This window comes from Haliaeetus leucocephalus, unplaced genomic scaffold (genome assembly GCF_000737465.1).
Source record: "Haliaeetus leucocephalus isolate CR32 unplaced genomic scaffold, Haliaeetus_leucocephalus-4.0 Scaffold173, whole genome shotgun sequence".
In the NCBI taxonomy this organism is placed as follows: Eukaryota; Metazoa; Chordata; class Aves; order Accipitriformes; family Accipitridae; genus Haliaeetus; species Haliaeetus leucocephalus.
In genome coordinates this window covers 217,201-241,395 of record NW_010972609.1, presented here as the reverse complement: position 1 = coordinate 241,395, position 24,195 = coordinate 217,201, and the positions used below count along the sequence as shown (strand labels likewise).

General features: G+C 37.2%; 1 protein-coding gene across 1 annotated transcript in view; it reads left to right on the top strand.

The window, feature by feature from the left end:
* Positions 1 to 18,845, top strand: part of CAT (catalase) — a 19,516-nt gene extending 671 nt beyond the window's left edge. Inside the window, exons 2-13 of the mRNA XM_010563657.1 lie at positions 4,681 to 4,852; positions 5,881 to 5,991; positions 7,437 to 7,567; positions 8,517 to 8,621; positions 9,681 to 9,806; positions 11,193 to 11,384; positions 12,314 to 12,466; positions 13,632 to 13,770; positions 16,262 to 16,392; positions 17,049 to 17,156; positions 17,779 to 17,865; positions 18,327 to 18,845. Coding sequence (XP_010561959.1) covers positions 4,681 to 4,852; positions 5,881 to 5,991; positions 7,437 to 7,567; positions 8,517 to 8,621; positions 9,681 to 9,806; positions 11,193 to 11,384; positions 12,314 to 12,466; positions 13,632 to 13,770; positions 16,262 to 16,392; positions 17,049 to 17,156; positions 17,779 to 17,865; positions 18,327 to 18,392 — 1,521 coding nt within the window. The 3' untranslated portion in view covers positions 18,393 to 18,845. The remainder of the gene's footprint in view (positions 1 to 4,680; positions 4,853 to 5,880; positions 5,992 to 7,436; positions 7,568 to 8,516; positions 8,622 to 9,680; positions 9,807 to 11,192; positions 11,385 to 12,313; positions 12,467 to 13,631; positions 13,771 to 16,261; positions 16,393 to 17,048; positions 17,157 to 17,778; positions 17,866 to 18,326) is intronic.
* The last annotated feature ends 5,350 nt before the right edge of the window (positions 18,846 to 24,195 follow it).

Below are 24,195 nucleotides of genomic sequence, written 5' to 3'. Positions count from 1 at the left end.
GCCTGGCTGGCGCGGCGGCCTTGTCCGCAGACTCTCCTCAGAGGCAGGAGTGGGGCTCGCCTGCGCCCCAGCGGGCAAGTCCTTGGGCAGAGATATTTTTTTTTTTTTTTTTTTTGTCTTCAATCGGATATTCGCATTTTCAGTTCTGCTATGACGTTGGTAGAACCCAGTGAAAATGTAACTGGGGAATACTGTGAAAGATAAAGTACACTCAGCAGTATGTGGAGACTTGTTTGCCAGGTTGAAGTGGATTGGGGCAAGTGGTTGAGCGAAATAATGAGAACATGTAATCAACGGCATGGCACTCGGTCTTCTGAAGATGTGGAGTATACCCCAAAATATTTGGATAAAAGCATAAATACTGCAGGAGCTGATTTCCCTTCTTTATCAGATCACTGTGACAGTTTCTGCTATGTATTTTTTGGCAGAAATGTGTATTTGGCATTAAATACTTTTTCTGCTGGTTATACTAGTCAGCAGTCTTGCAAGACACCAGTGGATGCCTCAGTTCCCACCGTTTGTAGTTGTTAAGTCATCTTGGGTTGTGTTTTTTTCCCCTTGGATTTAAAAGGTACTGTACGAAACCTACCTTCAGTGATGAATTGTGACTTCATCATATTATAGTGTATTTCATAATATTTTATTTTTCTACCTTGAGTAACGCTTTTCACATGGATGTTGGCTTTTCTGTAACAAAGCAGTATTTGAATACAGGCCAAGGTTAATTTGAAGGTTGGGAGGCACCCCAAAGTCTGTGTTGCATAAGGAGTCATGAGACCTTAAGATAGAAAGTAGGGAGGACTTATTAGAATTTTAAAGTGACTTGTATATGGTGCAAAGTATCAGTAATGCCTGGAAGTATGTACTTTGATGTATGGTGTTTACAACAGCTGTGACTAAAATTCTCCTGGCTTTGTTTCCCTTCTTTCTGTCATGGCAGGTTAATGCTGTAATGAAATACATACGCAGATTCAAAAGTTGCTATCTTTTAAGGTTTCGACTGTTTGCAGCTCCCAACCATATGAACATATAGGCATCAGACAAACTCAAGTAGTATGAGAATTCTTCTTAAAACTAATGTGGTTTTTTTCTCTCCCTTCACACTGATGGGACTTGTTTTGTGTGCCCTGCATAACATTAACCTGAAACTAAAGTGAATATATCCTACCATTTTAAAAAAAGTGTTTGTACTTCTAATGTGAATGCTAGAAAGAGCCTTTCTGAAAGACTGCCTACACAAAAGAGACTGTACAGCCGTAAAGCTGTTAAACTTTTTGGTGGCTTTAGTTTCAAAAAGTTGTGGGTTTTGCTACTACTTCTAGTAGTCTTAAATGTTAGCATTATAGAATAAATGAGTTTTAGACAACAGTATAACCTGTTGGTTTGAGAAGGGCTGTATTACTTCTACAAACCATTATTCTTTGTTGCATGCATAGTTTACAAATAGTATGCATGTTTTTTTTCTACCCTTGAGGTAATCACACAGAAGGTATTATAAAAGCATAGGTGAATCAAAAGGCCTCAGAAAGTCTCCTTAAGACTAAGGATACACTTTTTCTTGTTTTCTTCTCTTTTACCGAGCTCTTGCAAGGGCTTTGTGGAGGAGAAGGTCATAGGTGTAGGTATATGCATTATAGTCCTACCACTGCATGGTTAAACCTACTGGACTGCTTAGAATTTATGAAGAACTCTGGGATAAATGAGACTCTAATACAACATAGCTTTTGTGTTTCTCAATGGACTGAGTGAAACTTGGTCACTGCTTCAAGATGACATAAGTATTAGTGGTTTTAAAAAGTTGCTGTATGGACTGGAGGGGTCTTAAGAGCTATGTCTCATGTTAAAAAAAAAAAAAAAAAAAAAAAAAAGAGTTACCAAAATCCAGTCCTCCAGTTAGCTCATTTTAAAATTATAGTAGTCAGAATTCATAAATAGTACTGAAGCTGTACACACAGTTTTTGTGTCACAGGCTGCCTTAGAGCGAGAATGAAGTGGAAGTCTCTATGTGTGCGTAGAACACCTGGGAAGGATGGAAATGTCTGTATTGAATGATAACACAAGAAGATTGGAGAGGAAAATGCAGAAGCTTAGGATTGGTGGGATCTGTTCTTTTTCATCACATTACAGCAAGCTTGCCTGTCTTAAGTCAGTATGACAGAGTCATCAATACAAAAAAAAAATCAATCAATTTATGATTAGAAAAATTAATACATTGGCTTTTATCTGTGAGAAACTTGAAGCTTTTAATCAGCAAAACTAATGAAAATAAAATAAAAATATTGGTAGTGCTGGAAGCTGGATTAAAAAAAAAAAAAGTAGTTCTCCCTAAGCAAACTCTGAAAAAAATTCTTGACCAAAAAGTTCAATTAAAAATGTTGTGATGTGTGAGCATTTTATAGTCTCATCATCTGCAAACTGTACCGTGTTCTGAGAGAGGGTTCTTCAAATCAGAGGCTTAGAGTAGGTGTCAAGGTGGGTTGCTTAAAACTGAGCAAAATATAAGGTAGGAAGCATGTGATATATGAGCAGTGGAAAGAATACTGAGAACAGTTTCTACTCTTGCATATTTCCCTTGACAAACTATAGATAGTGTTTTGATTTAAGCAGATGTTCCTTTGACTTAAGCATACTTCAAATAATGCTAAAGAGGTAACTTGTCTGTATGTTTCTGAACATCAGTTTCCTGTTTGTAACCAGATATATATTGTCTTTTTTAAATGTTTGTAAAAATTTCAGTGTGGATTAGGATTTCAAGCGTACTTAAGGAGTTGAATTTATGCATATAGCTTTGTGCTAATGAAGTGGTGAATGAAGAATAGAGAACCTAGATATTTTGGTAATCGAAGCCAGCTAGACTACTGTGTGTTGCGTATTAGTAAGAACACACTGGAAATGCAGTTATCCTGTCAAATGTCTTTCATGTGGTTATTCGTGTACCGAAGTTAAACAAAGGTGGATATAACTCTCCCTGTATACTCTGCCTCATTCAGAACTCTGGGTGTAGATGTATGAGTAATTGTTCTTTTGCCTGCCTTTGTGGGTTGCCTCTTGGAGGAAAAAAAAAAAAGCCAAACTGGAGGCTAGTCTAGCTCAGTATACTACTCCATGAGATACAGATGGGAATTTTGCCTGTTTACAGTAAATAAAACACTTAAAGCAAAACTTGGATTGTCAGTATAGAAGTTGGAACCCCATAAAGTTGCTGATACAACAATGAAGACCACCTCATCAAGGGTTATTTTTTCCTTCTCTTCACCATCCCTTCTCATTTATAGAACTTTAAAAGAAGGAGAACTAGTCGGGAGGGGATGAGTGAGTTTAATCTGGTGCGTTTCCTGTGGTTCAGGTGCATGCATGCTACTGGCAGAAGAGGTTAGGATGTTACAGATAGAGAGCCCATCTGGATGTATGTCAGTTTAGTGCAACATGTAACTGTGGATTTGGTGTTAACTGGTCACAATCTGTGACTCAGATATTTGAGCTCACCCTGTTGCAAACTTTTTTTTTTCTTTGTACTAACTTCTATTCTGTTCTTCTAAGTCCTTTACAAGCATCGCCCTGGCTCCTAACAATAAATGTGCTCCAGGAAAAACTGGCACCTGCAACCATCAGGTGTTTGGAGCTGATGTACCTTTCTTCCTGTTTTCCATAGTACCCAGTAAAACAGGATTGTTGCCTTGGAGGAGCATATGACCCCATATGGGATGCAGCCAAAGTCTGTTCTACTGGGACTTTTTTTTTAAGCAAGTGGGAGTACACTCAATTATACAGAGTTGCTGTATACACTCCATGCTACAGAGTTCCAGCAGCTGTTTCTTGAAGTTGTCTTGGAGTGACTGTTTTTTCAGGTATAGGGTCACTCCTACAGTATGAGATGCTGCAGCTCTAAGTAGCCTATGAGAATGGTTAACTTGAATTTGTTATGGAAGGGAGGGGGAAAGGATGAGTATGGGTTATCTTGGGCAGTTTCTTTAAAGACAATAAAGGTGTTAGTAAAACAAAAAAAAAAGTTCTGGTTTGCTGTCCTTTTTACAGAACATTTATTGACAGTAGGGCTTCTTAGGGTTTTTGTTAATCTTAGTCCTTCCATGGTTCAAGAGTCTAGAATGATGATTCCTCAGGTGCTCTTGCTTATGTTATTTTCCATAGCTCTTCCAGACCAACAGTAGTCATGGGTCTACTTTTATAGTCTTTATGCTATGTGACTGTAGCTCTTTCCTTATGCCTCTGTCCCTGTACTGACATTACCTTCTTTGTCTCCTTTCTCCCTTATTACTCTCTAGCAGCTACTCCTTTTCTAGCTCTCTCTTTTCCCATCCCCTCCTGTTGAGGTGGGGGCAAACTGAACCTTAACACATGTTTTAAGGTTGACACTTCATATTTTTCTTTAAGCAAGATAGGTAGTCTTAACAAGTAATGTTTCTGAACCATGAAGAACATTCTTGGATTATACATGACTTGAACTCCCCTTCTTAAATAGCCCCAGACATAGTACTGTGATGATGTAGTTAGACATCTATATTTTCTGGAACTAGTTCCAGAATCATATGTCATTTTGCTATATACTTGTTAATATGTCCTGTGACACATAATGGTTGAACAGCCATGCACATTGTGTGGCTTAAATATAGAGGGTTTTTAATTTCTGATGTTGTGATACTGACTGTCTCTCGCTTCCAGAAACCAGATGTCTTGACCACTGGTGCTGGGAACCCTGTAGGGGATAAACTTAATATTCTGACAGTAGGGCCACGTGGACCTCTTCTTGTTCAAGATGTTGTTTTCACTGATGAGATGGCTCATTTTGACAGAGAGAGGATTCCCGAAAGAGTTGTGCATGCAAAAGGGGCAGGTATGTTTAAAAACACATACTTTTTCTCTGTTTAGAATTAGACTTTAAAAAGCTTTTGAGTTAACACGTAGATTGTGATGGATAAATTGCATTATGTTACCTACAATTTAGTATTATAGATTATAATAAATAATTCTATATCAACAACAGTGGTAAGGCCTGGTTTAAAAGAACTGAATGCCAAACTTGAAGCACTGAAAAACTGTTTAAAAAAAAAAAAAAGAGAGAGAGAAATATATATAGCCCGTAGATTTTTATTGTATTTGCTGTAATCTCTGCTTCCTCTATCTGTTCCTCCATAGTACCCTATTCCTCTGAAAGGGAAGACTTACCCATCTCTATTTTAATGTCTGTTTGCATGTTATTTGATAGAGATTCTTGTCTTTGTCATCCAGTGTATCTGTCTGCCAAAGCAAGATGATGGTCTAATATTTAAATTAAAAAACCCCAAACCAACTCATTTTAAAATTTGTTATTGATCTTAGTAGGGTAGAACTGGCACCTCTGATTTTTGTTACATGTTGCCCTAGAAGAAGAAAACATGGGACTGAATTTATAATGTGAATGTACATGGGAAAAATTCCTCTGTGGGGGTGGGAAGAACTTTGTTGCTTCATCCAGCTTACAGGTAGACCAAAAATTCTGCAATACTTATAAGGATTAAAGAAATACTTGTGTTGCTCGGAGATAAATATGCAAATCTTGGCTGAAGAGCATCCATCCAAAAAGCTACAGTCTGTTATTTTGCACAGTAGAAATGAGGTCTGTATTGCTGCTAGGAACTGTTAACAATCAGTTAAGGAGGGGAGAGTGAGCACCATGCAAATAGTAGTTTGTGTTAAGTAAATTTCATTTTGTGAAAATAAATTGAGTGTTTTAGTGCATAGATATGAACTGTGTTTAAACTGGTATATTTCCATGTTTCCTTTTGACTTAAAGTTGTATGTTGGACTGCAATAGAAGAACAGATATGCTGTGAGTGGAAGGAAGGTATCTAGATCTGATATTTTGAAATTACTTTTCTTCAGGAGCCTTTGGCTATTTTGAAGTCACTCATGATATTACCCAATATTGTAAGGCAAAAGTGTTTGAACACATTGGAAAAAGAACTCCAATTGCTATACGATTCTCCACTGTTGGTAAGGCTCTAAAGCTATTGTGTATCTTCTTACGCGTGTGCCATAGTTACGCTGATAGCAATGTTTGCATTGTGGAGCACTTAATGTACTTAAGGTAGTTTGAAACGCTTCCTGCCAACCAATTCCTCTTCTGTGAATTTCATTTAAATTGTAAGACCTTAAGCAGCTTCTGCATCTTTCTGTCAGAGCTCTCTGTAGACACTTTTCCATCTGGAATGTGAGTGAAGGATAGCCTGAGCTATTTTTTTCCTGACAGAAAGCTTGCTTTGTTTCTGGATGGATCATAATCAACACTTGCATACTGCAGCTTAACACTTGAAAGTTAAGTACTTACAATCTCTTATGCTGTGGGAATGTTTTGCGGATGAATGCTGTAAAGTAAGTACTAGGCAAAGAAAAATAAACAATCTTCCATAAATAAACTCTTGTTTCTTGAAGAGCTGAATGCATAAACCAGCAAAACCTTAAATGATACTAGTTAAAACATGCATTATGATCAACATATTTTCTGATAGAAAAATGATCTTTCAAAATGTATGTGTTACTACTTTATCTGTATTTAAAAGAATAGAAATCCTAATGAGGATTCAGTTCTGGGAGTAGTATTGGAGAGAACAAAGTAGTCCAGCAAGGCTCAAGGAGCTGCTGGGTTTGGCCTACTGGCTTTTCTCTGTGTCACCAAAACTTAAGGAGTCATGGAATGTTACATTGGGGAACGACATGCAGCTGAGTTTGGTGGACTGTGTGCTGAAGTGGGTTGTTGCATCGTTACCTTTCCTTTCCCTGCTCTGTTTGAACATGTTTCTTCCTAGCTATTCTGTAGTACACGATTTTTAATGAGAGAATGAGTGTCCTTGTTATTTCATCATGATGTTTAGCGTTAGCTGTTCCTGAATGTTTCTGGAAGGCTTTTGCTCGGGTATTGCAGTAGGCACTTTTGCTCTGGTATAAAGTTACCCATTGAAAGGACTGTTTTGAATAAAGCAGGAGGGGAATTCAAAGGGTTACAACTCTTCTATAATAAATTCCCTTTTTATTAGGCACGCTATTTAGATTGCTACCTTCCAAATGAGAGCTTTCACACTGGCATTTGATGCATAGAAACTAATATGCTTTTAGCTGATTCAGCCTTATAATCTGGTGTTGTCTCTGTTAGTGATAATGCAAATTCCACTCTTAATTGTTTCAAGTGGAAAGTACTTGTTTTTTTTCTTTCTTTTAACTGTGGCCCGAACGCTTGGGTGGGTGTCTGTTCACAGTTTGGAAACTTCCAGTGCCTGAAGTATTGTTGAAAATACACCAAAAATTCCTTGGTATAGAAAAGACTTTAATAAACCCCACCCTTTAAGATTTTATGGCATATTCTCAAGCTCTATGTTTTTATGCTTACAATTTGTATGCATTTCCTATTATAACGCTTCTATATGTTCATGTGTTTCTTCAAGCTGGAGAATCTGGGTCTGCTGATACAGTTCGTGACCCTCGAGGCTTTGCAATGAAATTCTATACAGAAGAGGGTAATTGGGATCTTGTGGGAAATAATACTCCCATCTTCTTTATTCGGGATGCAATGTTGGTGAGTAAGCACAAAAGATGACGGTACTTTGTGAAAGCGTCCAAAAGTTTTTTCACATCTTGTTCTTCCTTCACTGAGAAGCAAAAGCTGTTGTTTTGACACGTTTCAACTTTGTTGTTTGGTAGATGTTCTGAACATTTTTGACTTGAAAAGGTGTTAAATAAATAAATAAATACATTTAAGAACTAATGCTTGATTACTTATGTGGTTTCATGCCACAAATAGCGCACACATTTTTTTTGTGTTTGCTAGTGCGTATGCCACAGCAGAATAGCCAGCAAGTACATACATTATCGTGTTTTTAACTTCAGATCTAATTAGTTTCACTGGTGTTCAAATTAGCTGTTTGACTCTGTAGACAGTTTTTCTCATTCTGAGGCTATTTGGAGGGGGGGGAAGACTTTTCACTTTAAAAGCTTCTTGCAAATTCTTTTTATTAAATCTTTTTTGTTTGTTTGTTTTTAGTATAAGTTTAACAGTACTTTGTAAGTAGAGGGGCTTTCCTTGAGTGGAGGAGTTCTGCACAGATATTTTATGGTATCTCTGTATTCATTTACGAGTCAGATATTCAGTAGAATTCAGATACACAAATTTGAAAAGATTCCTCTTACTTTATCGGTCCCAAAATGAATGAAAGCATTCTTTAGCTTTGAACAGCTTGTTTATCCTAATTGTAAGTGTTTTGCTTTAGCCTAATTTTACTGGTCTGTGAATGAATTTGGTTGCAGGAGGGGTATGACAATAGAAGATTTTTTTCAGTGATCTTACAACTTTGTCTCATCTTTCCGTGTGCTATTCCTTTCATAGTTAAGTGTATTGAAAAAAAACTGTCTTGTTTTGTTTTGTATCAGGAGTTGCTTAGTATACCCTATATAATTTGGAGGTGTTACAGAACTTTTTTTTTTTTCTCCCCCCTCCTTCCACCCTCCTCCACTTCTGGACAAATTAGTTTCCATCCTTCATCCATAGCCAAAAGAGGAACCCTCAGACTCATTTGAAGGATCCAGACATGATGTGGGACTTCTGGAGTCTTCGCCCTGAGTCTTTGCATCAAGTAAGGTTCTCCTTTGACTTTATTTTGTATGATTAAGAAAATCATGTTATGACAAGCATATATTTTTAACTATCTCTTTCTTATGTTTTATCTAGAAGCCTACATAATCTTTTAGGAACAGTAAAGGTGAAAGACCTACAATAACTTTTAAGGCTACTAGTATGTGTATCTACCCTTTTTTCTTTTAAAGAGTCTATGAAATGGGTGGGATTCTTCTGTTTTCATAATTGTATTTTATATAGGGATGAATGGGAAGTTGCTAAGTTTTCTAACACTAAAGCAGTGATGGTACTGGTGAACAGCAAAGTGTTAATGTTGGAGAACAAGAGAATACTGGGAAAATAATGCTACCACGTATAAGTTTATTTAAAGCTGTATATTGTGTAGCATATTAGATCAACTCCAAAAATGACTGGAGTTAACAGTGCATTCTAATTATTCTGAAATGTATTTGTATCTAAGAATGATATGCAAAAAAGGCTAATATAAAATTTAAAATGTAGTTGTAATTTTTCTAAAAGAAAATGAGTTCATGCAGAAGCCTTCCAGTAATTAGTAATTGGAAAAAGTACCACCACAAGCATTGTTTGTGATGATAAACATAAAAGAAAAGGAGCATTTTGAATATGTTTAAATGGTGGTATGTTTATTGCTTGAAGACTTTGAAGAACTAGTTGTTAAGGACTTCAGTGTTCAGATTTTGTCTTTAACCTGGGAAGAGTTCTTATTTATATTTGTAACTTAAATTATCCATGCTTACCTCCTCTGTGCTTACAGGGCAAATCATAACATTCTCACTAGGTTAATGTCTTCACCAAATATATCATGTGGGCATAAAACTTCACAAAGGTTTAATCCACAATTGTTCTTTGTGCAAAACCAAAGCAGTCTTATTTCATTAACACTCTTAAAACTTAAACTAGAAATTCTTCAAGGAATACATAACATTAAGATAGCTTCCATTGATGCAGATTAATGCAGTAAACGAGCTTTGTCTTGAATGGTCACTTTATCCTTGATCTGGTGAGTCCATTAATATTGTTTGATCCTTCTCTTCAGGTGTCTTTCTTGTTCAGTGATCGTGGTATTCCTGATGGTTATCGCCATATGAATGGATATGGATCACACACTTTTAAACTGGTTAATGCTAGTGGAAGAGCAGTTTATTGCAAATTCCATGTGAAGGTATTGATTTTTTTTTCCAGTTATCTATTGGAAGTGTACATCATATTGGATTAAAAAAACAATTTAAACAGTTTGGTTGTCTAAAAATGTTCTGTGACTTTTCAAGTTTAATTCAGAAAAGACTTGTTAGTGCATTGACTCAATCAAAAAGGTGTGTGTGGGGTTTTTTATATTGGCTGCATGCCTTTAATAAATATGACTGACATCATTGTTCCTGCTACGACATAATAGGTATTTACTAGACTATAAAGAACTCTTCTTTGGGGAACTGTCTCTTGTTATTGGACAACTCAGTCTACTTGTGCGGTGAGCTCTGAGTATCTAGCTCAGCATTTCAGGCTCATACCATTAGGTGTTTTGTGTGTGAAGCTGTGCAAGAACTTCCTATCAGACTCCCTTGCTGTCATTCAGTGCAGATGCAAGAATCCTCTAGCCCTCTGGAAATGTATTTTATTCAGTGTGTGATATGTTCCTGTTTCATGTTCACGGCTACACAGTAGTTTGGGTTCAACAGGTGCTCCTTCAGGTAAAAGTTCTCTCAGTCTGGATCTGGTTTTTGTCCCCGTTTATCTTCTGGATATGAGCTGCATTGATCTAGTATTTTGAAGGTGACCTCAAGTGTATTGCAAAATATAAAAGCTCTGTTTCCAAGGGCTCTGAAGCTGAAGCTCACAGAACCTCACAGAACTTCCACACTTTTGTGAGAAAAAAGTCTCCAGCATATCTTGCTTGAAAACAACTTCCCTTTGAGGTTTTAAAGGCCACAGAGCTTCTTAACTCATTAGACTTTAGTGGAGGCTGGACATCTACCTTTGAAGCAAGACTTTGGAAACCATTATGTTAAACTAAGAGGGATTGTGTAGCAGCTTTTAGTGTTCAAGTTGTCAAAAGCTTATTAAAATGAGATTTTAGTTAGTGGTAAAGAGGTCCCAGAGAGGGGGGGGGGGGGGGAGTGTGTGTGGAAAATTGAGATTCGTGTAGAATCCAGAACTTTCAGCCCTTGGGGCTGCAACTGTTTTCTCACTTTGTTAGCATGTGATCTGTAGGAAAAGGTTGGATGATGGGACAGTGAAGGAGCACTCTGTCCTTTAAGGGGAGAAGGGAAACCTCTTTACTTGATGTGCTGCAGGGATCATACCTTCAAGTTTGATGTCTTGCGTTCTGTGGTATAGCATTACGTATTTAATTCACTTTTATCAGAGAACTAATTTTTATCTGGAAGGCAGCTGTTGAATGTGCTATTATTCTGAACCCAAATTATTGGGGATTGGAACATGGACAATCACAATCTTGGATTATAAGTTTTGTTAAAGCACATTCTTATTAATGATTTCTGTAGTACTTTTTGCATTTTGTAACTGGTGCTACTGCTTTTATTGCTTTTAGACTGACCAGGGCATCAAAAATCTTTCTGTTGAAGAAGCAGGAAGATTGGCTTCTACTGATCCTGATTATGGAATACGTGATCTTTACAATGCCATTGCCAGGGGGGACTATCCGTCATGGTCTTTCTACATTCAAGTTATGACATTTGAAGAAGCAGAGAAGTTTCCATTTAATCCTTTTGATTTAACTAAGGTATCTCTGATGCTGTTGTGAATATTCACTTTCAGCTAGTTTAAGAAAGGTCATGAGATCAAAATGTAGCAAATGCCAGAACTGAGTTTATCTATAAAAAAAGTGTAACAGTTTCCGTGGAGCAGCACTGTTTTCTTACTAGTGCCTATCAATAAAGTTAGTCTGTCTTTTTTATTCTTCCCTTGTGTTTTTTAAGCGTACTCTTTATTACATGGTCATGACGAGTCAGAAACTCTGGAGATGAAATTACATTGATGTTATATCTGATGTTACTCTTCCTCAGTGAAATATGGATAGGGCTTGATTCCAGGCCTGTAGATTACAGCTGCACTGGACTTCTGAAGTGTGTTCTCAGATCATACAGTCACACCCTGAGCTCACTAGTTTGAAGTGTTGTTGATAACATAGCTTCTGACTGTTGCTCTGATTTTGTCAGACTTCCAGTTGCTGTTCCAAGGAATGGCTTGTTGAAAGACTGTAAACTTGTTTATTACTTTTTTATTCCTCTAATATTGCTCTCCCAAAATGGCTAAAGACTTTTAAACTTGAAAGTACACTTGAAAAGCTAATATGACAAAGAAAAGGCTAAACTAGTTGTATTTTGAAGTAGCTGAAAACAATCCTGCTACCAGTTCCACTGACGATATTGCATTCCTAGGCAGTTTGTCAAGTGACTGTGGGTATTTCATTTAAGTACTCAGGTGCTGAGATTATGCTGGGATGGTGAAATAAGTTGCATTAATACTCTGTATTAATTGCAAAAGACTCTTAAAATAAGACATTTCTCAATGTTTGTTAGCAAAAAATAAATTTCTTCAGTAATGTATTTTCTCAATCAAGACTTAAATCAAGCAAATGCTGCCTACTAATTATTTAAGTTGCATAATACTATAATGTTGATTTTAATGTGTGTGTGTGTTGTCTTATAGATTTGGCCACATGGTGACTACCCTCTCATCCCTGTGGGAAAGCTTGTCTTGAATAGGAATCCTGTCAATTACTTTGCAGAGGTGGAACAGATGGCATATGATCCTAGCAACATGCCACCTGGTATTGAACCTAGCCCTGATAAAATGCTGCAGGTAAGCTACAATGCACATAAGATTTTACCTCAAGAGCATTATGTTTGCTTTGCTGTTTATGAAAGCATTCCTATCCCTGTTTGTGTAGCAGCAGTAAACCTGACAGATGGAAAGCAACTATTTATTTATTTATTTAGGTGGTTGATTTTTAATGATCACCCTTTGATGTACTCATCCAAAATTTAAATATAAAGAGAACGGGAAAGAACTAAAGGAATAGAAACTCTAGAATTTAGAGGGCATCTGCAACGACTATCAACGTTGATGGGGAAATCTGTCACTCTGAGAACTATGGGATAAAACCATAGCAGCAATGCATATTTATTCATGCTTTTACAGTATAGCTTACGATTATATACTCTTAGGAGTGTGAGAGGTGGACCTCAAATGTTCTAAAATACAGATATAACTAATCCATGATATAAACCGCAAGACTATTCTCTAGAAGTAGTATCAGATTTTTTTTACAGGTCAGAATATCTGATAAGACTGGCTGCAGTAGACTATACCATCTGCAGAGTCACAGATGCTTGCATGTTATGATTTTTCAGATTAAAATCAGATTGTTGTTTCAAATGATATCTGTGGAAACAAGAAGGTATTTTGACAGTTTTAACAGGATAAACTCTTGAACCATTATGCAGTTCTTTTGTTTTGCCTCTCTTTGCACCCACAAACTTCATGGTCAGAATCAGTCTGTCTTCTTGGCATCCAGATATCGCTAGAACTGCTTCAAATTCAGTTCAGTTAATAAATAAGGGACTACCGTATTTCAGATGTAATCAATTTTTAAATCTAAGCTTGAAAATAAGTAGGAAAATATTATGTTATTCTTTAGTGATATTTAGCACAGTTACAGTCATTTTCATCTCTACATGTGTAACCATTTTCCTGCTTCGGAATAGGTTTAGCATTCTGAAATTGGTAGGAAACGCCCAGTCTGCACAAATGCAACTCAACCTGCCATTCTTCACTGGTATTCCAGCAAAGTTAGTTTGTGGCTCAGTGTCACCTTGGACATAATTTGAAGTATTCAAGAATATATATGCAAAGGAAATGGTCTTTTCCCTTTCACACTTTAACGTATAGTGCTTTGAATTGGCATATACCACTTAAGTGATCTCATTCAGCAAGTAGTAGTTAATGTTTGTGGTAAATGTTTTAGGGTCGTCTTTTCTCATATCCTGACACTCATAGACACCGTCTGGGACCTAACTATCTACAAATTCCTGTGAACTGCCCCTTCAGAGCTCGTGTGGCCAATTACCAGAGGGATGGACCAATGTGCGTTTCTGACAACCAAGGTACTAATGGAAATGTGTTTAAATATGATGATACTTAAGCATGTACTGCAGAATTCTTTTCTCTTCACGGGGGATTTAAGATATTGACTAAACAGATCACTTTATTGGATATTACTTACTGTGCTATAAGAAATGCTACTTTTTCTCCTCAACTGTTCAGTGTCTCTTGTGACTTTTTCCCCCCAACTCAAACACCACTGTATAACTTCCTGAGCTTCAGACTTGCTAGTCTGTTTTTTTTTCCTTTTATGGGGAAACTGTTCCTTACCTCTCATAATATTTGTCAACTTTTTAGTACCTTTCCTTATATTACTGGATCCTTTTTGAGTTTAGCAGGCCTCACCTGCAGTTGTTACAAATCCACCAAATGCTCTTTTCTGTAGAGTGCCCTGAATTTGTCCATGTGCCATTCCTAATACTTTCTTTCACTCAGTGCTTAGCAGCAATCAAAAAGTAATTTACTTCAAACTATTGTAAATATATTAAAGAACTGTTTTGTGATAGGTAATGACATATCTTGGAACCCATGATTGTGCATGCATAAAGTTGCATGTATTTCTGTTCCCCATGTGAATTACATTGCAAATAAAATTGTTTTCAGAAAAGCAATTTTCATCCACTGTTTTGGTATCGTGAGATTATGTGTCAGCATAAATAGCTAGCTTTGATTTTGACTAAGTTAAAGTTTACAGAGGCTAAACTGTCAATTTATTATTTGCTCCCTTTTCGGGTAACTTTATGAATGTGTTGAATAGTACTAGTCCTCACACAGATCCTTGTGGAGGGTCTACCTGATTAATTCTTCCTACTACAAAAAGTGACCTTTTATTCTTCTGTTTCCTATGTTCTTGATATGATGCTAATTGACAAGATACTGACTTTTATCCTGTTATCTCTTGTTTGAGGGATCTTGTTGAAAGCATTCTTAAATCTGAATATGTTGTATTGCCTTCATCACTCTTATTTGTGTATCCATTGTATGTCTCGTCCGTCTTGTACATGTATTCTGCTGTAAAGCATAAGCATGCTTGTGTAGATTACAGAATGCATTCTCTGTCTTTTTTTAAGACTTTAAAAGAAGCACATGGATGTTCCTTATACAACTTCAGTCTTGTGTGAAGTAGTTGATAAGTCTCTAAGTGTTTTTCAGTTTGATGTATGTAACTTCTACTTGGTACAAACAGGCTAATTTTTAATTTTGTAAACAACGGGGTGATAAAGAGGGGTGGGGTGGGGGGTTCTTGGTTCCTGAAAAGTAGAATGTTTGTCATCTTTACATACTTTTTTAGAATGGATGTATGTCTCTCTTATTAATCCAGGAAAGGAGACTTTGTTTGAATGTTTGGACAGCAGATGGGGAGTTTGTTTAACAGCATAAAAACCAAGCGAAGCTTAAGATGTATTTAAAAACTTACAAATAGGCCTTTTAAGAGAAGAGGGGTTTGCAGGAGAACACCCTCAGTCAAATGAATTCAGTAATGTGCCTAGTTTATGTTCCTTTAAAGACTTCTAGAAACATGCTTGTTAAAGGGACTTGATTGAAAAAATTCTGAAATATTAATTATTTAAAGTGAAAAAACATGCCAGAGAACTTATTTCACAGAAGTTAATTAGTACCTCTTTGTTTCTACTTCTAGGTAAAAATCTGTTCTAAAAATAAGAGGTGGCCTAAATGTCTTTGAGAAATCTGCATTTGTATTTTTTTAAACTTAAAGACTGACCTTCATCTACTCAGTCCACTTTGTTAAACTGCTTTGCTTTCTGATTTCCAAGAGATTGCAAAAGGCAAGAGTATAAATGCCAAGACTAGAGCTTTAACTTTGCCTCTGTTCAGCAGGTTATGTTCTGTCAGCATTTGCCCGGTAATGACTGTTTACACCCGAGAGTAAACAAGGATATACTTAAGCTATGTTTCATGCCAAAACACTGTATTCCTCTGGGCTATCAATTCTAATACTTGCTGAGGGAAGAGAGGGAAATGTTTGGAAAACAAGAACTTGAGAACTGCTGCTTCTGTCCAAGAACAGATAATAAGTTTCTCTTTATGCAGTTCTGTAAATTCATTATGTGTTTAAAATAAACCTGCTGCATAGTTAAGTAGTACTTCAAATATGCAGATGAAAGTGTATTTTTATGTTGCATTGGACTAAAACCTTGAATAACTTCCATGACTTTGTCTATTAAAATTGTCTGAGCAATGTTGTTGTGAGAGTGGCCAGACCTCCTTATTTCTGAAACAAATTAATTTTTTCCCCCAAAAAGCTATTGAAATTCTGTTTGCAAGTGCTGATAAGCACTGGCTTGAAGACACAGCTCCTGATAGTGAGCTGTACTTTGACAGAAAAATGCTGACAACTGTTTTTAATAAAGTGAATTATAACTGGGTAATTGATTTAGGTTCTTCTAGGCAAAGAACATTTTTTGTCTTCTGACTTAATCCAAGAGACCTGGCATCTGACTGTTTTGGTTTTGTGGGGTTGTTTGTTTTCAGGTGGTGCCCCAAACTATTATCCAAATAGTTTTACTGGTCCGGAAGATCAGCCTTTTGTAAAGGAGAGCCATATGTCTGTTTCGGGAGATGTGCAGCGCTTCAATAGTGCAAATGAAGATAATGTGACTCAGGTATGATGTATGAAAAGGCTTTATGTTGCTTGTTACATAAGATAAGTTTATAGGATGAGTTTGAAGAATATTAAGAAGAATCATTCAGACATGGCTCCTCTCTGAAGCATCTGAGATAATCTGAAGTTCAGCTCTCATGAGAGCTTGGAAGACCTCCATACAGCTTAATTGCATGAATAACTGAATTTTTGCTGACAGGACAGTTAACGAGTTCTCACAGACCTTTGCCATCCATATTCTGGGCACCAGTATCTAGAGGTTGTGACTTTGTCATCTTGCGGTTAGCATCTGCAGATATGCAAACTTAGAGTATGCATGTAATGTCGTGATGAATTCCTAAATTGGACCCCAACAGCAATATTTGTTTTCATTAATTCAATAAGCAACAGTTATTTCAAGCTAGAAATGGAAGGAGTTGTTAGCAGGTTTGCCAAAAAACAATCAAACACACGCTGGCCCCCCCCCCCCCCCCCCCAATTGGTTACCTTTTGAGTTTAAGTGTTTTGAGTATTTTAAGTGTTGCCCAACTAGTAAGTGAAAGCTATTCTTTTTCAGTAATAATGAATCCTAGAAGTCTAGTAAGTATTATTGGCTGCTACAGGTAGAATGACTTGCTTTGGGGAATTTCAAACTAAAACTTTGTTTCCAATTGTAAGGTGCGAGAATTCTATACCAAAGTGCTGAAGGAGGATGAACGCCAAAGGCTGTGTAAAAATATTGCTGATCATCTTAAAGATGCACAACTCTTCATTCAGAAGAGAGCTGTAAGTGGCCTGCTTGGTTTTTAGCCTTTGCTCTTTATTCCAGGTTTTTTGCAGTCTAGTAACTTTGTCAAAATGGCAATATGCTTATGGAAAGGAAGATCAGGAATTCTTCTCTGAGAAGGCAACTTCTGGATTTTTCTTATGCAGGAATTCAATACAGAACACTTAAATATGTGCCTATTTGCATAATATAACATAAATAATGTATAACATGTTAAAGTCACTTTTTCCTGATGGGAAGAATGGGATCAATGTTGAACATCAAAGACGTCATTATGTGTTTAGCTTGGTGTTTTAAAAATTGGGTGACTGCCGGTGTAATATTTTGCTCTAAACAAGGAAGAGGCAGTGAGTGCCAGGGAGTGACTGGATCTTTATCCTTCCCAATAGAACTTTGTTTTAATCAGGAAAGAGGTCTATGTGAGATAATAGAAATAGTGTTTGAAGATGTTCGTAGCTCCTTCCTGGCTGTCAGAATTAAAATTTTGGGAAAGGTTTTCATCTACTTCTTCCTTATGATATGTACTGCTTGCAGGCTACAGAGCAGAAAAGGTATTAAAGAACACATTTGAAGTGGAGGAAGAAGTTCTTGTTGTCTTTTCTGTTCTGTCTTCCTGTTTAGGTGAAAAACTTCACTGATGTTCATCCTGACTATGGTGCCCGTATTCAGGTTTTGCTGGACAAATACAATGCTGAAAGTGGGAAGAAGGTATGTTAATGATTTCTGTAGTTGAATTTTGACTGACTGTGAATTATTATCTTGGCTTCTTTTGTAAATCCAACTAAGTGAGAAATTGGTCTTGATTTCCATTTGGTTTAAATGGGAGAAGTTGGTGCATGTAGAATTACAAAATGAGGAAACATCACTCTAATTACATTTAATTAAATGTTGATTAACCAATGATGTACAATTACTTTGTTCCAGTTGGGGGTTTTTTTAAGGCTTCTTGAAGATAACTATATGTGATATGTGATGTGTTCAGGTTGATTCTTCAGACCAAATGATGACCCATTCTTGGTAACAAAACACTTCCACAAGCCTTTCCTGGGCTCAGTGCTTGCTGCAGAGAATATCAACATTGTTGCTTCAAGTGCTCATTTTTTTTCTGAAGTTCTGCTAACTACTTTTAATGGAACTTGTTCTGAATATTTCTTTTGTATTACTTTCAGGATATAATTAGGACATACACACAGACCACATCTCCTGTGTCTGCCAAAGAAAGATCCAACTTGTAAGGTGTGCTGCAGAGATTTCCTCTATGAATTTTGCGTCCTTACAACTGCAGAACAACCTATTGAAGATGTTCATGAATGTAGCAGACTTCCGCACAAATACAGAAGTGTTTTACAGGCTTGATTTATTAAGCTTTCAAGTGCCTGTATCTGTATTGGAAACTAGGTAACACAAGCTAACAATCCTAGTGCCTTTCAACACTAGTCCTTTACTGCTTATTAACAACATACGGTGTTTCTAAGGAAATTCATGATTAAAAGTTGTCTTCATTTCTAGAAGCAAACATAAGATGAATCAAAATACTGTTTCATTTTTTATTGTAAAACTTTCCTGGCTAAATCACACAATAGAACTTCTATAATAATACTGTGATTATCCTTATGGGTAAACTTGTTCATGTTAAAAAGTTGATGTTGCTCAGTATTTCTAATAAAATACTTATCTGTATGTATTTGTAGACACTTGCTTTGAATTTCATTTTTGACCTTCCAGAAGTAAAATGATATGTAGTAGTTTGGGTAAAATGTTGGTTATGTCTCATCCTTATGATCAAAATGAAGCTAACTAGCTATCTGAACATAGGTAAATTTTATTCCCAATATATATTTTAAGATAATCTTTGCTTAATAATGGTAGGTTGGAATATAACTGACCTAAGAGAGATAGGAGAGGATATTTTCTTATTACATACACTTTACAACAACTAACTTGTTTGCATCTTACAGTTCTTTAGGGGGGAACTGTTCTTTCTAATCTGTAAGAATTAAGTAGAAAAACATTAATTTTCCAAGAGTCTGAGGAATTAGCCTGCAAATGCATGAATATTTTTATCTTGCCAAATTCAAGCTCAAGCACTTTCAAAACTATTCCCAATAGTTCCTGAAATTCTGTTATTTTACTGCCATAATCTGATATTGCTATCTACGGATGAAGCCAGATCTAGTTTTCAGAGTTGGACTTTAATTGAAGTGGCATGTTTGTGTGAATGTGGGTATCCATAGCTAGATATACGTATAAAACCTGATTTTAGGCATGTTGTAATGTTGCCTAGTGTTTGCAATTTAGTTAATCAGTGCAAAAGATTTTGGAAGTCTTTGGATTGAAAAGTGTTCCCTATTATTATTCCTTAGATGCAAAGGAGTTTCTTTAGCTTAGTAATATTATTTTTGTCTTCAGTCTTGGAGTATAATCAGATCTTACTAACTGGCACAGAATGGAAGTGTTTATATTTGAGAACTTAGAGCAATAATTAAATGATAATTATGGAATTTCTGGACACTACCTTGGTTGAATCTTAGTAGTGGTCGCCTAAGAAAACACATTGTCAGTATCTGAGTGCTTTACTATACAAGCGTACAACAAAACCAAGGCTTAAACTACTGTTTTATAAGGGCCAAAATCCCACCTAGTATTTTTTCTTAGCTAATTATTTGGAAATTGTTACCCAGTTATGGGGTAGTTAGTGTCCAAGCTGACTGTTGGAGTTTTGAACAAAAAAATCTGTCATACCTGTTGCACATTGAAGTTAGTCCTAACAGACCAAAAGAGTTTCAGAAGTGTGCTCAGGAGGATCAGGCAATTCACCATGCATCTAAAGTCCTGGCTAGTTATCCGCCTGCTACTTCTTCCTCTTCCCTTGCCAAAGAGAAAGATAAGTGTGTATGTGTAATTAGTCCAGATCCCAGTTGCACAGCATTACTCCTCGTTTGAAATATTTGCTTTCCTTGTTTGCCTGCTGACACTGCCTCATGAGCATTTGAATTGGAAAAAGCACGAATGATGATACAAAAGATTTCAGAGCCCAGCTACTAGCTCTTAACTCAAGCAAATGTTGCACAAATGTCAAATCATAGCAGATTTTTTTTCTTTTCAATGCATTTCTGGGTCTGTGTTGAGTTGTATTTTGAATAGGAGTACTTTCTGATTTGGGATTTAAGTGTGAACTGGAATTCCAAGAAGTGATGGCAGATAAATAAAGAAGAGTAGATACTAAGAGCTATTCCATTAAATTGTAGAAAGCTACTTCTCCATCTCATTCATCTACCAATCTATTGTGAAAAATAAGCTGTGATACAGACGCAGTAAAATAATACGAACTGATAGCCTACTCTGTTCTGGGATTCAATTGGATTTTTACCTGATCAGACAGGTGGGAGCTGAAAGAGCTACATGAATGGGTGGGAATATTTCTTGCTGGAACATAGAACCCTAATGAGTTTTGGAAAAGAATAAGCAAGGCTTAATCTTTAATTTTTGTTGTGTCTGCTGAATGAATTATATTGTCTTCCTCTTTTATTTCTGAAATAAAACTGAATTTAAAAATCTCTTGGCAGCATGTTGTCTGTTTTCTGTGCGACTGTTTTCAAATAGTTTATTTTAATATGGGAAATTCATACCTTCACCTGTTTTTTGGAAACTTGCAGAGGCTGTTCTGGGTAATTGGTGTCCATTTCAGAACTTCGTTATTTGCCCTGCACAGGCCCTGACTGCCAGCAAAGGCCTTGGACTCAGTGCTGATGCTTGGAATTCGCATGTAGGGGTCAAGCACTAAATTCTGCTCAGCTCTGATATGTGAAATTACTTGTTAGGAACCTTCTCTTTAATTTCCTATGCCTTCAGAACAGGCAATGCTGCTCACATCTGTGGTACAGCAGTGCCTACAATTGTGTGTACCGTATGGATGGGAAGAAGTTGCTGACCTGCTTTACTGTGGGTTTTGTTGATGATGCCTTACTTAAGCCTCTGTTTGCTGAAGAACCTCTTGATCTAAAAACTTTGGTGGCAATTTACAGAATTGTCATGAGGTTATCTAAGGGGTTTTTTTCATCACAGTTCACTCAAATTTTAGTGAAGGACAGTTTTTAATAAGTTAACAGAATATGCAGAGTTGAAATACAGCACTTGTAGTGTCTCAAAGCTACCACATAGCCTTTCAAAAAGCTGTCAGTATAGAGATTTATTTTACATCTGTATTACCTGAATGTTCAGTTCTGCTTTTCTTATTGCAGTACGTTGTTCCTAAATATCTACTTTTTGTTTCACAGGTAAGGAACTGTGTGCCTCGTGCCTCATTGTGCATTGTAAGGTGACCTTTCCAAAACAGTGGATAAACACACCTACCGACTGTGTGGTGGAAAGGGCACTGTGACATGAACTTGTGGAGGTTTTAGCAGAGCGTTTAACATGGACAGCTATTTTATTAACTTTGTCCAGGTGGCCTTTATCTGACTATGCCCATAAATGGTTATCACTAATAAATTCTACTGCGATTTATACTAGTTTAGAGTAGAGGTTAGGCTAAAATTTGGGTGGTGTCAAGTCAGAAAAGAAAATCAAGCACTAGGGAATGAGGAAGAGAGAGGAAACATCTTGTGCAGTAATGTTGAGAAGACATAGAATGGGCTAGGTGGGTAGTATGTACCTTCTGCAGCTACCTTTGTTTTGAAAACTCAAAATTTTAGTGTAGCTGTGCTTAAAAGACTGACCTATGTTCTGTGCTGCTAAACCAACTGTGACAAGTAGTATACAGTAAAATTTGTCTTTTTCAAAAGGCCCTGAGAGGGTTAGGCAACACTGAAAGAATAATAATGCTCTTCAAATACACAAGATGATAAATCCAATTATGGCTACTTACTGTGAGAATAAAAAGACTGTGTCTTGTCATGTAAACAATCTCATGTGTTTTGACTTGGTGTTCTTCTCAAGTAAAATCAAATACTCCTTTGACAGGTTGTTGCAATACAATTTTCAGTTATGTGTAAAGGAGAATTGCTCAACACTTTCCTATTACTGTTTTATTTTAGAAGCAAATCTGTAACAGTGGAATTGGGAATGAATTTGAGACTTACGTTTTGGAAATTACAGCTTCTCCTGGAGTACCTCTTCATCTCATGGGCCCTTCCCCTTTATTCCTAGGTCATTTTCCCTTTTCCAAAATGTTTGGACTTCAGTAGCCAAATGCAGCATCAGATTCCAAAATCTCAGCGGACGTTTGTTGAAGTGGGCTGTGCCAGGAGGTGGGTGAGTATATGGGATTGCTAAATCTTCTTCAGGGGAAAAAGGGTGTGGGAAGAAGACGGGTGTGTGCCCCGTGACTGTATTTCCCAGTTGTAAATGAGCAGGTCCTGAGGGGTCTCATTTGGATGCACACGTGCTGCATGGGCTGGTATTCTGGCACGCAGTATGAGTCAGAACTCACTATTCAGCCTTTGTGTGCCTTAACTCTGCAGGTTTTTAAAGGCAATAATACCCTAGCCTCAAGTCAAACCTTCTTGTAACTCAGCACAAGAAAGATGTGGACCCATTGGGAGTGGGTTCAGAGGAGGGCCACAAAAATCATCAGAGGGGTGGAACACCTCTCCTATGAGGAAAGGCTGAAAGAGTTGGGGTTGTTCAGCCTGGAGAAGAAAAGGCTCCTGGCAGCCCTTATTGCGGCATTTCAGTACTTAAAGGGGGCTTATAAGAAAGATGGGGAGACTTTTTAGTAGGGCCTGCAGTGATAGGACAAGGGGTAATGGTTTTAAACTAAAAGAGGGGTTAGATTCAGACTAGATATAAGGAAGAAATGTTTTACAGTGAGGATGGTGAAACGCTGGAGCAGGTTGCCCAGAGAGGGGGTGGATGCCCCATCCCTGGAGACATCCAAGGTCAGGTCTGACGGGGCTCTGAGCGACCTGATCTAGTAGAAGATGTCCCTGCTCGTTGCAGGGGGGTTGTACTAGATGACCTCTAAAGGTCCCTTCCAACCCAAACCCATTCTATGATTCTTTCTGTACTTTTGAGTTTCATTTGCTGTGGGGTTTGGGGCTTCAAACCAGTACTGCAGAAGTGGATCGATCCAGTGATATGTTGCATGTTCTTATTTCTCAGATAACAGGTTACATGAAGATATGCAGTGTGTGGTAAAGCTTGACCTTTCCTCCCAGGCAATACTCCAGAACTTAATTGAACTGATGTTTGGGCTCACAATTGCGTGGTCATGATGTGCAAAGCTGGATTGAGTATAGCCTTGACTCAACTGATGTTGAGGATATAACTTAAGCAGTTGCATAAGGCCATTTTGGACAGAACTGGGAAAAGTACAGCTCTTATTTTGATGATTGCAAATGAAATTAAGGCAATTTTGCTGGATTTGTGGTTTGTCTGTCTGTAATTACTAGATTCCCACTTAACTCTTGAATCCAGACTAAGAGCTAAAGGCCTTTATAATCCGTGCTGTACCATTTTCTTACAAATAGCTGTTTAAGGTACCTGCAAAGCATCTGTTGCATTCCCTTTCTCTTCTGTCCCCTTAAGAAAGTATCAATGTCCTTTTCCTGTGAAAACTTCTCCCATGTGAGAAGTTCTGAGATTCTCTTCTAGTTCAGGATGATTTCAGTTGTGGGGATGGACCATTTAGACTGAAGAAGATTCCTGAAAAAGCCCTGTGTTTGCAAAAGGCTGTAATGGGTTGTATGTTCATGTATTCAGGGAAAGCTAATCATCAAGGCTAAAGAATGAGGCAGTGATGTAAAAATAATAACAAGTGAAGCAGCCTGATAACTTGGTTCACTGGTAACGATGACACTTTTACAGCCTGGATTGCTGTGTAGAGCCGGTACGGTTTAGTTGTGTGATAAAAACTTGACCTTTGTCATGGTGGGGTTCCACCCAAAGTCAAACTTCAACCCTAGTGCAGCTGGAAATCTCACTGCGTTGCAGTCTGAAAGTAAGCAGGCGCTCAGGAGCTGTGCTGACATTTATTTTCAGGTCACGCACTAAAGCTTAGTAAACTGATAGTTGTACTTTTTTGATAAAAAAAGTAAA